This window comes from Physella acuta, unplaced genomic scaffold (assembly GCF_028476545.2).
Source record: "Physella acuta isolate Inbredline_101_S28 unplaced genomic scaffold, ASM2847654v3 ptg000443l, whole genome shotgun sequence".
Taxonomy (NCBI): Eukaryota; Metazoa; Mollusca; class Gastropoda; family Physidae; genus Physella; species Physella acuta.
Genome location: NW_026731962.1, coordinates 382,457 through 400,731, shown reverse-complemented (window position 1 = coordinate 400,731; position 18,275 = coordinate 382,457). Strand labels below are relative to the sequence as shown.

The 18,275-nt window shown below is 43.4% G+C and overlaps 1 protein-coding gene across 1 annotated transcript in view; it reads left to right on the top strand.

Annotated features, from left to right (window-relative positions):
* LOC131943155 (RING finger protein 44) overlaps positions 1-18,275 on the top strand; it is a 45,293-nt gene that overhangs the window by 3,965 nt on the left and 23,053 nt on the right. The window contains exon 3 of the mRNA XM_059303169.1: positions 559-641. Within this exon, the coding sequence (XP_059159152.1) occupies positions 559-641 (83 nt within the window). The remainder of the gene's footprint in view (positions 1-558; positions 642-18,275) is intronic.

Here is an 18,275-nt window from a genome sequence, read left to right as displayed (position 1 = left end):
GGGGGGGTAATTGACAGGGGGGTAATTGCTCCGGGGGGGGGGCGGGGGGGGGGGGGGACTTTCCAGGGGGGTAATGTCCTGTAGCCAACTGCCTCACAGCCAGTTAGTGATGAAATAAAAAATAGAGATTTACTGAGTGGTTTTTTGTTTGTTTGTTTTTATTTGAAGAGAAACATGAACATTTTCTATTCTATATCACCAGAGTAGCCATTATTATGTTTATAAGTAACATACCAACAGCTGTAACTATGTAAAATGTGAAACACCTTATTTGGGGGTCCAATAGAGCTGGGATTATTATCCCATTCCCCACCCCCCAAATCTTTGATTATGGCACTGGGCTATATAATAAGCTACAGATTATGTCAGAATGTATTGACACATAGTTGATTGCAGCGTGACATTAATTACACATATTGAAGCATTTTATCAGGGCTATATCAACATGCCTTTCTGAGATGTTGTATTTATTGCTTTTGCTTCAGTACGTATGTATGTGTGTAAAATCTATAGTGTTGCATTCTGTGCACGTCCATTATTTTTCTGCCTCCACTCTAGATTCTCACAGTGGTAACCACCCAATGCAACACTCCCCTCAAGTCATCTCTGGATATATAACTGCTGACGACTCTGGAAGAAAGGTACCTTCTTTTTTTCCATTTGCTCCAGTTCCATGTAGAGGGTATTTTTCTATGCTAATTCCAATATGGATGATAGAAATAGGGTGGATTTTTCCCTTTGAATCCCAATACTCAAATATTGATTTGTCCTTGCAATAGTGCAATATCTGGGCAAAGTCGCAATATAGTGTATGTATGTATAAGTGTGTGTGTGTGTGTGTTTAAAATCTAGTGAATCTGTTCTAAGTATCAGTTTAGTGGCTACTACTTTAGGTTACTGTAATACCTATGGATAGTATAGCTCGTCACAGTTGTTCCATTTAATCTTTCTTTCATGCGTAGTATCTGGGTGAATGAAATGCAATTATCCCCGCCCATCCCCCTTCCTTTTGCTTTTTTTTTTAGTTCTCATTTGCATTGCTCTTCATAGCATTTTAAAATAAACGCCACACCACTCAGTCCTTCACTTTTCCCCCTCCCCCACCCCTTCATCCCCACGCACGCCGTCCTTCATTATGAGAGAAAGGCTTTTGTGCAAGCCAACGGTACAGAGCCATAGTAACCAGATGTTGCCGATGATATTGCGGTGCATAACGGAGCCGGGAGCGAGGGAGAGACATTGATTGTAGATGCCCCGGTTTTGTCACATGTGTGTCGACTGTTTCGTTTTGGGAGTCGGGTCCGTGCATTAGTAAACATGGCTGACGGTCTGAAATTGCAGGGGTCCTTTTTCTTTCTCCCTTGGTAAAATACAAGTGTGTGCAAAACGGTGTGTTTGCACTCGGTGTGTATTTGTCGAGCTTCAAAGAAAACCCTAAAATGAGAAAGGAAACCTAAATTGAAGCCGTGTGTTTGCCCTTATTTCCTCCACTTGCCCAAGCATGGCTTTTCCCTCCGTTGTTTTTACATTTCCCCTACTTGAAACACGTCCGTCCACTGTGCCTTCAGGTTTTTTTTCGGCGTGCCTAGCTGAAACATTTTTTTTTTGTTCCAGCACTTTGCTTTAACTATCGTATAGAAAAGTTGGTCAGTGCAGTAGTTTGTGTAGAGGTAGGCCTACTTTAGTGTGCCCAGCATTTTGCTTTACCTATCGTATAGAAAAGTTGGTCAGTGCAGTAGTTTGTGTAGATGTAGGCCTACTTTAGTGTGCCCAGCACTTTGCTTTACCTATCGTATAGAGAATTTGGTCAGTGCAGTAGATGTAAGCCTACTTTAGTGTGCCCAGCACTTTGCTTTGCTTCTCGTATAGAAAAGTTGGTCAGTACAGTAGATTCTAGTTTGTGTAGAGGTAGGCCTACTTTAGTGTACCCAGCACTTTGCTTTAGCTATCGTATTGAAAAGTTGGTCAGTGCAGTAGTTTGTGTAGATGTAGACCTACTTAAGTGTACCCAGCATTTTGCTTTACCTATCGTATAGAAAAGTTGGTCAGTGCAGTAGATTGTGTAGATGTAGGCCTACTTTAGTGTGCCCAACATTTTGCTTTACCTATCGTATAGAAAAGTTGGTCAGTACAGTAGATTGTGTAGAGGTAGGCCTACTTTAGTGTGCCCAACATTTTGCTTTACCTATCGTATAGAAAAGTTGGTCAGTACAGTAAATTGTGTAGATGTAGACCTACTTTAAGCGTGCCAAGCTGAAACATTTATTTTTGTTCCAGCTATGTAGTAGGTAGAAGTACTTCGCCATGGGGTTAAGTTCATGATGAAATGGTTTAGTGTGCTACATAGGGTTAATTTTTAAGGGCCTTTGATAGCCTTACAATATGATACAGTGGGATCTATGTAAAAAAGTAGCGTATTTTTTTTTTATATTCATATGAAACGGGCACAGTGGTAGTCTTTCCAGTGAAGAAATAAAATAGATTTTTAGCTGGGTAAAGAATGTTGAACCTGGTGCATTGTCACGTGGCCAGCTCATCTTTTTTCTCTTTATTATAAAATTACACCCCCTGTCATCTTATCTCCCCCTTTTCCTCTTGCGATCCCCCAGCCCCCTCCTTTCGACATCGTAGCAGACAATGGCAGTTGAGTTTCCTGTTCACTTCCCGCTTTTTTTTCTTTTGGGTTCCTTTATTGTGGCAGCTCCCTGCTGTAGTCCAGAGAATCGCTTATTTCGTCCTTTCTCCTCCCCGGGAACACGAGCTTCCATGTTAATTCACCCTCACATTCTCCTTTTTTTCACAGACTAGTCTATTCTCCCTAATATGCAAACTGGTATTTTTTACTCCCTTTCTCACAATGGTATACATTTTATTTCTCCCAGATACCATACCATTCTCTTCTCATTTTTAGTTTATCCCGACACACAAAGTTGTCCATTTTCCTTTCGTTCTCCCAATAACAAACCCATCCTTTCTCCCAACATATAACCAGACGGTAAGCAAAGCCATTCTCAACCCTCTGCGATTCTCCTCCCTATTACACAAACTCGTCCATTCTCCCTATTACACAAACTCGTCCATTCTCCTCCCTATTACACAAACTCGTCCATTCTCCTCCCTATTACACAAACTCGTCCATTCTCCCTATTACACAAACGTGTCCATTCTCCTCCCTATTACACAAACGTGTCCATTCTCCCTATTACACAAACTCGTCCATTCTCCTCCCTATTACATAGACTCGTCCATTCTCCTCCCTATAACAAAACTCGTCCATTCTCCTCCCTATTACATAGACTCGTCCATTCTCCTCCCTATTACACAAACTCGTCCATTCTCTCTATTACACAATCTCGTCCATTCTCCTCCCTATTACACAAACTCGTCCATTCTCCTCCCTATTACACAAACTCGTCCATTCTCCTCCCTATTACACAAACTCGTCCATTCTCCTCCCTATTACACAAACTCGTCCATTCTCCTCCCTATTACACAAACTCGTCCATTCTCCTCCCTATTACACAAACTCGTCCATTCTCCTCCCTATTACACAAACTCGTCCATTCTCCTCCCTATTACACAAACTCGTCCATTCTCCTCCCTATTACACAAACTCGTCCATTCTCCTCCCTATTACACAAACTCGTCCATTCTCCTCCCTATTACACAAACTCGTCCATTCTCCTCCCTATTACACAAACTCGTCCATTCTCCTCCCTATTACACAGCTCGTCCATTCTCCTCCCTATTACACAAACTCGTCCATTCTCCTCCCTATTACACAAACTCGTCCATTCTCCTCCCTATTACACAAACTAGACTCAACGATTTTTTTTTTGTCTTTTGTCATCTAAACGCCACCCATGGCTGGATGAGTGATTGATTCTTCATTCTCAGCCGTGCATCAATCAATCTTTCCCTCCTTCATCCTCCTAACCCTGTGCTCGTGCGTCCTCTTTCTTCCTAGCTTTGTCTGCCGAACGCATCGTGCTCTCCACCCCCCTCCTTCCTCTTAACATGGAAATTTTGGAGAGGATGGGGGTGATTATAGGTACGCAGATGCACTCACTAACAGCAGTGACATAATCAATGTTATCGTTGGCGTGCATTCACCGAGCTTGTTTGACAGAGGAAAACGGGGCCAATGGAAAGAGCGGATGAGGGGGGGGGGAGGATTGGGGCCCTGCTCCCTGGAGGGATGTTTTAGAAGCTTTAAGTCTGGAACCCACTGTTGTCTTTTAAAAATGCGATTTATGTGTGTGGGGGGCAGGGGTGGGTCGGGGCGAGGCTTAATTAGTGTTGTGACAACAATGGTGTTTAGTTGGACTTCTCCCACTCTTTTAGCTTTAGTTTAACTTTAGTCTCACTCGTCTGCTTTTGTCTCACTTCTCGCTGTTACTCTTAGTTTTTCTCTTACTGTGTGCTAAACTTTTAAATTTTTGTCTCAGTATGTGCCACCATTCTAGCCTTTGTCTCACTTGATGCCACTATCCCAGCCTCTGTCTCACTTGGTGACACTATCCCAGCCGCTGTCTCACTTGGTGACACTATCCCAGACTTTTTTCTCAATTGGTGCCACTATCCCAACCTTTGTCTCACTTGGTGCCACTATCCCAGCCTTTGTCTCACTTGGTGACACTATCCCAACCTTTGTCTCACTTGGTGCCACTATCCCAGCCTTTGTCTCAATTGGTGCTACTATCCCAGCCTTTGCCTCACTTGGTGCTACTATCCCAGCCAATGTCTCACTTGGTGCCACTATCCCAACCTTTGTCTCACTTGGTGCTACTATCCCAGCCTTTGTCTCACTTGGTGCCACTATCCCAGCCTTTGTCTCACTCGGTGCCACTATCCCAGCCTGTCTCACTCGGTGCCACTATCCCAGCCTGTCTCACTTGGTGCCACTATCCCAGCCTTTGTCTCACTTGGTGCCACTATCCCAGCCTTTTTCTCACTTGGTGCCACTATCCCAGCCTTTGTCTCACTTGGTGACACTATCCCAGCCTTTTTTCTCACTGGGTGCCGTAGTTTCAAGCTTTCAAATCTTTGTGTAGCCTAGCATTAGCCTTCAAACCAGCTGAGTTCATATATTTCCAGCCGAGTTCATGTATTTTGTAGAGTGATACATTTTGGCACATACCAGCTCGCTAGATTTCGGCATAGCACTAGCATTCAAACCTACCACACATACAGGGCATTCTGGGTACTGACGGAATGATTGCGTTCAATTACTTTACCCTTTCAGAGTCCCCTCCCCCCTTTCATTATTACGTTTAAATAAAGCTAGTTTTTTTTTTATAAAAAATACCCTGCAAAAATAATTTCAAATGGAACCCACTTTACATTGTTACGTTAGTAATTGGCGCCATTGATTTCTTATACGCTGAACCCCCTGCAACCCAGCAGCGCCAACGATGTTTAATTAGCGCAGTCTTCTGTTCCTTGTGATCCCCCCCACACACACAACTGCTAATGCCATACAGTCATTGACGTCAGGCAGGAATATTTATAGCACTTAACAATATAAATTGTATGTTGATTTTTTCTTTAAAAGATCGTTGATCATTAAAACCTAGATGTCATGGGTGGGCTAATTACTAAATAGTACCGTACGATCACAGAGATGCTGTTATTACTGTTGTCGGGAGTAGGCGCCGTTCCCCCGTCTATGCCCACGTCAATTTTCTACCGGCTTTATTATTATAAAACCAATAGGACGCCTACTCTATATGTGACTCTCTAGTCATGGGAGATGACTGCGTTCAGACGCTGTCTTTACTCCAAGAAAATTGTTTACAACACGTGTCTTTATTATGTACTTGATTATATATGCAGCTTGATGGCATACGTTAGTAGAGATAAAGAGAATATTGTATTTATATTGCAGCTACCCGCAAGGAATAATACATATGCAAAAACAATTTGACTTTTTAAAAACTATACTTTGGTCTCCGGTTGTAAAGCTTCATCGAAAACTGCTGGTTTGATGTTTGTCCTTACGGGTCAGTAAGCTGAAGTAGAGTTATTCGAGTCTTGTGAACGTTTATGTGTTTTTAAAACATCAAGAAGGTTGTCCATGCACGCCATCGGTTGAGTTTAACTGTCACCTTCAGCTGTAAGATATTTCTGATCTGGAAGCCAGATCTTGGTTGTAACAGCCGATTCTGACATTGAATCGTTTCGTTAGACCAGCAAGCAAAAACGGATCCCTATCAATGCCACGAATGCTTGTGAAAAATCCGGAAATAAAAGCCATTCATATGAAACGGCTTAAACTTGCTTATAATTTCTATTGTTGGTTGGGGTGGATTGTTCGATGTCTTTGGTTTCGCTAGTTCATAGATTTTAATATTAGGACCATTGATTTACATCTAGCTCCCCCCACCCCAGCCTCATACACACAACTCTGATGGCGTTTTCGATTTTTTTAGCTTGATTTTCGTATTGAATTTTTATTTTGAAGTGTGTATGAAACAAAGATTTTTACACATCAATAGGACAAACAGATGACGTTTCTTCCAATGCCTTATTTTTGGGTAGAAATTTTTAGTATAACTCTCTTGAATCGTGATGTAGCTTGTATTGGTTTGCTTTTGATTTATTCACTCGTTCATATGGTGTGGGTTTTTTTTTTAATGTTTGCTTTATTTTGTAAAATTGCGAGTTTTTAAATTACAGTTACTTAAACAGATGGCACTGTTGGTTAATTTTCAAATCTTATGAGTTAACAAATACACATTCGCCGCTTCCCCCCCCCCCCCCCCCCCCCCTCTATTTTTCTAGCCGTGACCTGCGCAACCTTTCTTCCTTGCTTTACTCCCGGTTTTTTTTTTCTACTTTGAAAGAACGTGATGAGACGTAGAGTGGCAACCGTTTGAAATTTGTAGCGTCCCTAGGGACGGCGGGGGAAAGATTGAGGGGAACTCGCCAGGGAATAGCTTTGAGCTTTCCAGTTGGAACGAGAGACGGCGGATCCCGGTGCTGCCCGGGGCTGGAGATAACGTTGATGGAAAGAACGGGGGGCTTGCCAAACTTGACTTTGTCGGGCCAAACGAAACAGTCACGTGGTGTGGGAACTGAACCAAGGAACTTTTTTTTAAAAAAGAAAATGGATTTTACATGGGGGCTTTAATATTATATTATGAGTTACTTTTTAGAATCTTACATTAAATCCAGTTCTGATTTTTAGTACGTTATATTAAAAAAAAACCAGGTTCCCTTTAAAAATAGTATAGGTTTTTTGTTTTACCGAATGTAATATATTGTTTTACTAGTTTTCACGATCTCATTGTGTCTAGGTTTTGAAGTATAGATATTCTAAATTAAGTCAGCGGGAATTCCACAAATTCTCGATTGGCTGTAACAATGCATATTTTTTAAAAATATTATTTAGAAGTGTGAAATGTATTTTCGTTTTTCCTTCTGTCGCTTTATTGTTTGCTGGGTTTAGTTTAGCATTAGGTCGAACTAAAACATCGTAGTTTTACGGTATGTGGCATCAAAAATTGCATTAAGTCTAGCCTACAGTATCTCAGTTTTACGGTATTGGTTGGGAAACTTGCGATAGGTCGAACCTAAAGCATCTCAGTTTTACGGTACTAGCTTCGAAACTTGCATTAGGGCGAACATAAAGCAACGCAGTTTTACGGTATGTAGCATCGAAACGTGCATTAGATCGAACTCGAAGCATCGTAGTTTTACTGTAGGCAATGTGGCATCGAGACTTCGATTACAAGCTGTTGTAGTGTAGCCGGATATCTCATCAGTGAAGACCAGTGGCTTGAAACCCGGGGCTGTGCGCGCTTCTCCGGCAGCCTGGGGCCTACTCAGGTCGGGATAAGGTACAAATCGATAAGGCTTGCTTGGTCTCTCGGTTGGTCTTCTCGCTTAGTAACTAGGCCAAAATCAGTTGTCGTTGGTTTGGTGGATTTAAAAAAAAAATTTACAGTTGCATCGAATATTTTAAGTTTAGCTTTATAGGCCTATTTATCATCAAAAATAAATCGGTTAGAATTTAAATTATGGCTTTTAACTATGACGTATTTAATTCCATTACCGCTCCTTCTATTGTATCTACGTGAAATCAACAATCATATTTAATAAAGCAAGCTAATGTATGTTCTTGGCAGTGTCAGCACATGTCTAGCCTATACAAGTTTCACTATCGAGACGTGTTTTAGCACATGGGACAGAACCAGCACAGAAACGACCCCCTCCCTCCCCTGCACCTTCCTCATATCACTAAGATGACGTGAAAAGTATTTCCAGTCAAGCCCATGTCACACTTTTTTTTTTCAGCCCAGCCAACACAACCCCACTGGTCGATGTTACAGTAAAACCTTTCAAATGTAGCCAACCGTTTACCATTTCTGGGCCGATTTTCGTCTCAGTTATTTTTTTTTTCTTTACAAGCTTCAATCAAGATTGTTTCGAGGAGGTTGCAATTATAGAGCTCGCACTATGTTATTAAGATATCTTGTGTGTTTGCTCGGTTTGTGTGCTCACATTTTTTCTCCTGATAAAAACTATTCTGTTTGCATGGCACATTTTTAAAAAAAAAGAAAAGACTCACAATTACATTGATTAAGAATTTACATTATAAGTAGAACGAGTTTTAAAATTTTGAATTCATTTAAAAAGATTTTTTTTCTTTATACTGGAGAAGGCGTGGAGTGGTAGACGTCCAAACATTTGCTAACCGTCCATAGATAAGCTTGAAGTAAAATATCAGTTTTGAGACTCAGTTCTAAAGGTGTGTTGTAGCGGTTTTGTGTGGCTGTAAGGCCATGGAAAATAAAAAGGGGGTTAGTTTTGTTTGGTGTGGCTATGTGGTACCTTAACGGTCATGTTAAATGGTGAACTGTTTAAAACAGGTAGCCATTGAACCAGGTACACCAAGCTCAGGTCTCCCCAGAGTTAGGTTTTTCCCGTGTAATTTGAGTACTGGTAGATTTCCCCACAAACACCGCTGGTTTCCATTTTCTCATTACTATGGAGGAAGAGTGGAATTAGTTCATTATGTTGTTGGCTAGATGTTTGTTTGAATTCACAAGCTAGAATATTTTAAAATGTTAATATAGTAATGATCTAAGTTATTCTCTGGTCTTGCATTACTTGGAGCTTACGCCTTGTACTTACAACAGGTTCCTCCCATTGACTCAACGCTTGGGGGTTTCGACCTTGTTTAAATTACAACAGATGTAAACATACCAATTCAAAAAGACTATACTCATGCTCAAAATTGTAGTCATTTATAAGTATTTATTTCCGCAACTCCAAAATGTTTGAGTCTAATTACAGTATGTCGAATTCAGTTGTTTCGTTTTAGAAAAATTGTGATTCAGTTGTTTTTTTTGCTTATTGGAATGTCGTTACCTTATGACCAATGACTTTATTTGCCAAGTGTAAAGTCTATTGCCATTTGCACAACAGCTCTTCAGCCTAGCTGTCATTTTAAACTTTTAAAAATACCATTTGTATTTTTGTATTCTCATCTTTCCTCTCTTCCCCCCCCCCCTCCCCAAATTTCGTGTGTTGACAAGCACTTCTCGTGTTAACACCGTCCTTTGTCCTGCTGGAAGCGACCTGTTTGGTGAGCATTGTGTCCACTGTCATCCCAGAATGCCGTGCTGAGAGACGACTGACCTCTGGGTCAGTTCCCACTGCTCTTGGGTGTCAGTATTTGGGTTGGACTGGAGGTCAGTGAATCAACGGTCACTTCTCCCCGCCCCCCGACCATTGATGTGCACTGGGTTGGGCCATGAAAGGGAGGCTCTGTTAGTTGAACTCACCGACCCTGCAGCAAGTGGTGGTCAGCTTTTGTCCAATGGTCAGCTTTTGTCCGGCTTGGGGGGAATATTTGAACATGACTGAGTCATCTAGTGGTAAATGATCACACATGTACTACAGTTCTGAGCTGTAAAAACAAAAACCATCTGTTAGAACAATAAGACTGAAAAGTGAAGTTGTATGTGTTTAATCTACAACGCGTTTATCTCCCAACGGTGTTGTCATCAAGCTATCTGCATTGTCCATGTATTGGGCTGAATACTAAGCATGCTGACACAGTTTGAGTTCAGCTCAGAATAAACCCTTTGTTGGTAGTACTTGGTTCAACTTGAACGTCATACACCCACTAAACCTTCACCGCGGGGAGTAAACCGTTGTTCGAAGTTATTTTCTCGTACACTTTAACCTTAGTTTTAAACACAGCATTTTCAAATAAACTCGGTTTAGACTTGGCTTACACGGAAAGAGGCTTAAAATGCCTCAATGGTGGTCACTTAAACATAAGACCTGCCGTTGTCCTGTACACATACAAGCTGGTGTTCTTTGTTTTGTCGTCCTCTGTTTGGCCAATATTAATTAATGATGGAGAGAGGGGGGAAAATTTAAGAAAACATTGTCGCGTGGTTATGTTTTTTTTTAAAGGACATTTAAAAACAGCGAACTCTGGGCTTGTTACATGACTAGCTCTGTCGTTGTTGTACAGAATCAATAACGTTGTGAATGTAGGGCATCCGGGCCTGAATCTATGCTACAAAGTACTGGAGCCATGAAAGTTTATGTAGGGGACTGGCGCTGCTTGTGGTAGGAAATAAACCAAGTACAATACCTCAAGAGCTTGACTTTAAAGAAATCAAGCTTGTACATTTTTTACAACGACAAAATCGATGGTACTTTTTCTGTCAAGAAATAATGATAAACGAGATTTCATTCTTTGAACCCATATCACCGTTAACCTTGCCTCACTTAACTTCACTTGGGCTTTCAAGTGGGAGAAATACTTTTTTTTTTCTCTTTACCGCGACTGGACTAAAGAGGACCAGAAAACTAATAAGGTACCTAAAACTGAAAATCACATCAGTTTTCATTTAGATTGAATGAAAAAAAAAACTAAATTTAAGTTAAAGTACAGAAAGTAGATAAACCTACCAGAGTTTTGAAGTAGAGAAACCTAGCTAAACTTAGAAGTTGAGAAACCTAGCAAAACTATGGAGTAGAAACCTACTTAAAAGTGTACCGTGTGATGATAAAGAGCTCTACCCCACCAGAGACGGGAGATTGAAGGAGAAACCATGCAGTGTTGGCTGAAGCTGTGTGTGTACCTCACCAAATTTGTTCTCGTGTAGCACTCTATTCATTAGAATCAATTTTCTAGAGAAACCCTAACAAGCCGGGATGATGTGTGCCAAGTCTGTCCCTTTTAATTACGTTCTTTAAGACTAGTTCTATAGCACGGTGGGGGGGGGGGGGGGGCTTGAGTTCGGAAATTTGAGTCATTTCATTCCCAGTCCCCATCTTAATTCTGATGATGGGAATTTGTCTGACTCTTGTGTATCCAACATGGAACACACGTAGTTGCACATTGTTGTGACTCTGTGTATCCATCCAACATGGAACACACGTAGTTGCACATTGTTGTGACTCTGTGTATCCATCCAACATGGAACACACGTAGTTGCACATTGTTGTGTATCCATCCAACATGGAACACACGTAGTTGCACATTGTTGTGTATCCATCCAACATGGAACACACGTAGTTGCACATTGTTGTGTATCCATCCAACATGGAACACACGTAGTTGCACATTGTTGTGTATCCATCCAACATGGAACACACGTAGTTGCACATTGTTGTGTATCCATCCAACATGGAACACACGTAGTTGCACATTGTTGTGTATCCATCCAACATGGAACACACGTAGTTGCACATTGTTGTGTATCCATCCAACATGGAACACACGTAGTTGCACATTGTTGGTGTGTCGAAGCTGGTTACTTCACGCAACCTAGGCTTGAGAAACTGTTTACTTTCGATATTCTTGGAACTCTACCAAAGTTTCGGGTTGCGCAAAGTTTCCGGGCCGCCTATTTTTAAACTTAATTGTTAAAAAAGAAATATTAAACACCACTGCACGGTCACTTAGTCATTTACATGGAGACCTAAGAGAATGGGGTATGTTAGACGCTACAGACAGCTTTAGCTCTGTACTCTATCTAGTCCCCTTGATTACTTTATTGATGAGAGTTCTTTCTAAACTGTCATTGTTTATATTTATATTTTTATTTAAGGTTAGATTCCTCCATATTTTAGTTTTTGTATCTCCGATACCTCTTTATTAGGTGCAGTCGTATCGCATTTAAAGCTATTTTTAATCAGCTCAGTGTATTTAGCTGGTATAAAGAATGTGTTGTTCGTATTTCATTTCTAGAAGATGGTCGCATTTAGTTCAAGTTAGTCTATAGATAAGTTTTTAAAAAATCTTTTTTAAAGCTTTTATCGGTGACTTACAAATGTTTAATTTTTCCTTTTTTTTTCCTTCTAGTAGTGTCAGTGGGGTAGTTTTGTAGTTTAAGTACTTCTGGAGTGAACATAACTGAAGTGTAATGGAGTAGGAATTTTAACAAGAAAAAATAAGGAAAAAAACTCATGAAAGATTTTTCTGGGGGTTTCAGTGTATTTGATAGCATCCCATTTTTTGTTGTGGGAAGATTTAAATCAGAGTCAAGAGCGACACCTTGACACCACCCAAATGAAGACCGCCGGTGATGACAATAGTGTCATCCCCTCTTTAGGTGGGGGTCGCAAGTGGGTCACCTCACCTCTCGAGTGCTTGCACTCCCCCAGGGATGAATCTGCAACCCCGGGTCAGGTTGGGGTCCCTCTATTGTTAACGTGTGCTGGGGGGGGGGGGGGGGGGGTAGAGCAACCCACTGATGTGGTAACACGGCGTGGGGCCCTAGAGCAACCCACTGATGTGGTAACACAGTGTGGGGCTCTAGAGCAACCCACTGATGTGGTAACACAGCGTGGGGCTCTAGAGCAACCCACTGATGTGGTAACACTGGGGCTCTAGAGCAACCCACTGATGTGGTAACACAGTGTGGGGCTCTAGAGCAACCCACTGATGTGGTAACACAGCGTGGGGCTCTAGAGCAACCCACTGATGTGGTAACACTGGGGCTCTAGAGCAACCCACTGATGTGGTAACACAGCGTGGGGCTCTAGAGCAACCCACTGATGTGGTAACACATCGTGGGGCTCTAGAGCAACCCACTGATGTGGTAACACAGCGTGGGGCTCTAGAGCAACCCACTGATGTGGTAACACGGCGTGGGGCTCTAGAGCAACCCACTGATGTGGTAACACTGGGGCTCTAGAGCAACCCACTGATGTGGTAACACAGTGTGGGGCTCTAGAGCAACCCACTGATGTGGTAACACTGGGGCTCTAGAGCAACCCACTGATGTGGTAACACAGCGTGGGGCTCTAGAGCAACCCACTGATGTGGTAACACTGGGGCTCTAGAGCAACCCACTGATGTGGTAACACAGCGTGGGGCTCTAGAGCAACCCACTGATGTGGTAACACAGTGTGGGGCTCTAGAGCAACCCACTGATGTGGTAACACAGCGTGGGGCTCTAGAGCAACCCACTGATGTGGTAACACAGTGTGGGGCTCTAGAGCAACCCACTGATGTGGTAACACAGCTTGGGGCTCTAGAGCAACCCACTGATGTGGTAACACTGGGGCTCTAGAGCAACCCACTGATGTGGTAACACGGCGTGGGGCTCTAGAGCAACCCACTGATGTGGTAACACAGTGTGGGGCTCTAGAGCAACCCACTGATGTGGTAACACTGGGGCTCTAGAGCAACCCACTGATGTGGTAACACTGGGGCTCTAGAGCAACCCACTGATGTGGTAACACGGCGTGGGGCTCTAGAGCAACCCACTGATGTGGTAACACGGCGTGGGGCTCTAGAGCAACCCACTGATGTGGTAACACGGCGTGGGGCTCTAGAGCAACCCACTGATGTGGTAACACGGCGTGGGGCTCTAGAGCAACCCACTGATGTGGTAACACAGTGTGGGGCTCTAGAGCAACCCACTGATGTGGTAACACGGCGTGGGGCTCTAGAGCAACCCACTGATGTGGTAACACAGCGTGGGGCTCTAGAGCAACCCACTGATGTGGTAACACAGCGTGGGGCTCTAGAGCAACCCACTGATGTGGTAACACGGCGTGGGGCTCTAGAGCAACCCACTGATGTGGTAACACGGCGTGGGGCTCTAGAGCAACCCACTGATGTGGTAACACTGGGGCTCTAGAGCAACCCACTGATGTGGTAACACTGGGGCTCTAGAGCAACCCACTGATGTGGTAACACGGCGTGGGGCTCTAGAGCAACCCACTGATGTGGTAACACGGCGTGGGGCTCTAGAGCAACCCACTGATGTGGTAACACAGCGTGGGGCTCTAGAGCAACCCACTGATGTGGTAACACGGCGTGGGGCTCTAGAGCAACCCACTGATGTGGTAACACAGCGTGGGGCTCTAGAGCAACCCACTGATGTGGTAACACATCGTGGGGCTCTAGAGCAACCCACTGATGTGGTAACACAGTGTGGGGCTCTAGAGCAACCCACTGATGTGGTAACATAGCGTGGGGCTCTAGAGCAACCCACTGATGTGGTAACACAGCGTGGGGCTCTAGAGCAACCCACTGATGTGGTAACACAGCGTGGGGCTCTAGAGCAACCCACTGATGTGGTAACACAGCGTGGGGCTCTAGAGCAACCCACTGATGTGGTAACACTGGGGCTCTAGAGCAACCCACTGATGTGGTAACACAGCGTGGGGCTCTAGAGCAACCCACTGATGTGGTAACACTGGGGCTCTAGAGCAACCCACTGATGTGGTAACACGGCGTGGGGCTCTAGAGCAACCCACTGATGTGGTAACACAGCGTGGGGCTCTAGAGCAACCCACTGATGTGGTAACACGGCGTGGGGCTCTAGAGCAACCCACTGATGTGGTAACACAGTGTGGGGCTCTAGAGCAACCCACTGATGTGGTAACACTGGGGCTCTAGAGCAACCCACTGATGTGGTAACACAGCGTGGGGCTCTAGAGCAACCCACTGATGTGGTAACACGGCGTGGGGCTCTAGAGCAACCCACTGATGTGGTAACACAGTGTGGGGCTCTAGTCCTCCCCACATGCTGCTCTTCTCATAGTTTATTGACCACATTTATCGCGGCACAGCTTAAGCAAACACAGAGATATGGGGGTGTTTTTTATGTATGATAACGATGCTCGCTTGTGTTTGGCTTGTTTAGTACGTTGTAGATGCGACAAGCCTAAAATCTTAGGACTGTAGGCACCACATACCGTGCTTAGACCAACTTCCTGTGATGAAAACTTACATGACATGTATTTCTGGGGAGGTGGGGGGGGGGACTTTATGCCGTGCTGAAACCTTCCTGCGATGAAAACTTACATGACATGTATTTCTGGGGAGGGGGGGACTTTATGCCGTGCTTACACCAACATCCTGTGATGAAAACTTACATGACATGTATTTCTGGGGGACTTGGCTGTACTTGCCGTGCCTGCATCCTATGCTGGGCTTTGTTTTCTTGGCGCCATCGCTCTTATCATGGCATTTGAGCATCTCGACTGCTCGACGGGAACAACCCAGCTGTAAATAACAAATTGTTTGGCAGCTCTATGTACCTCCCCCCTCCCCTTCAACATTATATTGGGATATTCATCCACAGCTGGAAGGCTGGATGTATTTTTTTTTTCTAATTGTACAAACACATTTATTCTGTATTGTAAAGCCGTACCATGCGGATTAGCGTTGATGGTGATCCCTAAATGTATGATTCCCCCAGTCGCCCCAGCTTATCATCGTGTCTTAGGCATTTCACCGCCGGTGTGCGCGCCAGGTCCGTGCTTGTGTGCAAACGTTTGGTTTTCTGATTTACATGGTTGACATAGGCAAGTCAATATTTAGAGCACGCTTCTCCTCGCCAGTAGTAGCAAAACTAATGCGGCATTCCGACATACCACTGCTCGGTAATTAGTCTAACCCCCATCACTGAGCTTCACAGTGTGCTATAGTACTAGATCAAATAACGTGTACCACACCCTGCATTTAAAAAAAAAGTATTAACGTTTCTGTTCTTGTGGAGTTGGTAAAGCTTTGTTTTGAATAATGAAAGTAATTTTACGTTTCCCTGCTAAAACTCGGCCATAGCTTATCGTTATAGTTTATCAACTTTGTCTGTGTTTGTTTAATAAAGATGTTTATTATTCTAAACGTATGATGGAGATTGCATAAAATGATAGGATTCAAGTACCTGTCTCTATAAGTGTAGAGCATGGTGCACGTATCTGGGAATATTCTTCAAGTTATCAGGGAATGTTCCAGACAAACAAAAGACGAATATTTTTTTTTTTTAAATACATAAAGCGATCATTAAGTGTGTGCTCATCTTGGTGGGTTGGTTGGTTCGTTGATAGATAGATCGATCTTTTTGTTGGTTGGATTGGGAGGGAGGGGTTAACATTCCATCTAAGGGGCAAAAGCTTCTGTGCGTGGTGTACTAAAATCTTATACAAAGATATATGTTTTACAAAGTTGACTGCGCGGCAGGTTCAAAACTACTGCGCGGCCGCGCAACCGCGCATCTTAGAGGTAACCCTGGGGGTTAGTTGACTTCCTATTTGGTTGAAACTGCGTGCAGATGTGCAGGTGGTACACACTCTGCCTGACTTAATTAGTCACATTTTTAGATCCTGTTGTTAATTTAAGACCCGTTTCACCTGACAACCCCTGTGTGTCAGACCATCCCACGTTATCGGTCACCAGTGTCTCCCTCACATCAATAACCAAAATTGTCCGCCCCCCCCCCCCACCCCTCCCTCAAGAAATGATTTCATGCTTAGAATTCCAAGCCTTTTCAACTTCCCGGCGTGACAGTCTGGGCTAGAAGCTCCTCCACTTGATTAAATTGACCGGTGTGCGTTTAAAAGAGACCCGGTGTCCACGGTCATCCTTCCTTTCAATGACTTTGAACTTTGTCAACCCCGTGTTCTCAGCCAGTAGTTTTCATTTGATTTTTGATTTGAAAAAGTAGACCGCCACTACGCACTGTTTAAACATTCTAAAAACTGAGAACACGGTGGAGGAATGCGACTGTGGTTGTTGTCTGACGTATCTAGGGTTCTGATCTTGACTAAACTACCCCTACACTTCGTACAATACTTAGACACGTGACAGCCGTGTATAGGACAGCACGGAGCATCTGTGGTGTTTGGTTTATTGTCGTACTCTGCACCTAACCACACCGTGTTGTACATGCACGCAGCTTTATCCTGTAAGTTATTTCACCAATTAGCCGTGCGGGTCGTCGATTCATAGTTGAGGGAAAATGTTTAATAATTGGATTGGCCCACTCAACTTCCTTCATACACCCCCCCCCCCCTCCAGACCTATTCAACAATTCACTTTATTAGTGGAGAGGGCTGTTGTTTAAAACAAATCAAGTTGAGGATTGTGTTGAGTTAGGGTTGAACTATTTTATCAGCGGTGGGGAGTGTAAGGTGCTGCTGTCAAATGGTGACACGAACTACACTGCGTAGCCCTAGCTGTATACAACTTTCCTAACTCCTGTCTTCGCATGGCAAATACTTTAGGTTCGGCTGATTTAGCGGATCATATTGTTTTTAAAACATTTCTTTCATTTAAAAAACTTGATACTGTCAACCTTTCTGTTAATAGCCACACAGTATATCCACTTTTAAATATTGCAAGCCACACCTTGTAGCTTCGTTAATAATTGTCAGTGGGTGAATTACCAGCCACACATTAAAGTAAGCCCCACCTTAAAACCACAGAAACATTGTCAGTTGTTAAATTACAAGCCACACCCTATGGCCGCGTTATAAAATAGTCGTTCCGATCATTTTGGTCGTACGTTATCTTAACGATCACCACAGAACACTGAACTAAAGATGGTAGAACTTCATAAGCGCTCATATAGTTCAAAATCAAACCTGAATTCGCACACTGATTTTTTTTAAAGAAACATATTTTTAAAATAACTCGTTGTTTTCGAATAATTATTTTTAGATTTTTTTATATTCTATAGTTACCAGTGCTAATTAGCTTGTATATTTTTATTGTATCGCCACCTGTCCCCCTGCTCCCCTCATTAGTATTTGGCCTATTGATTGCTGAAAGGTAGTCTCGTCTAGCGCCACAGCCCGGGGACAATGTCTCAGTTCTCGTTCCCTGAATTCCACCGTGGGTAACGGGAGATCCCAGAGAACCTGTAGGAGGGGACTGGGGGTAGGGGGGTCAACCCATTCCCACCGCCGGCACACGGTGACCCACGTCTGTTACCAAGGTAGCACGACCCCACCAGTCGCCAGCGTTACCTGCTTTGACCGCTGTCCCGGGTTTCAGGCCAGAT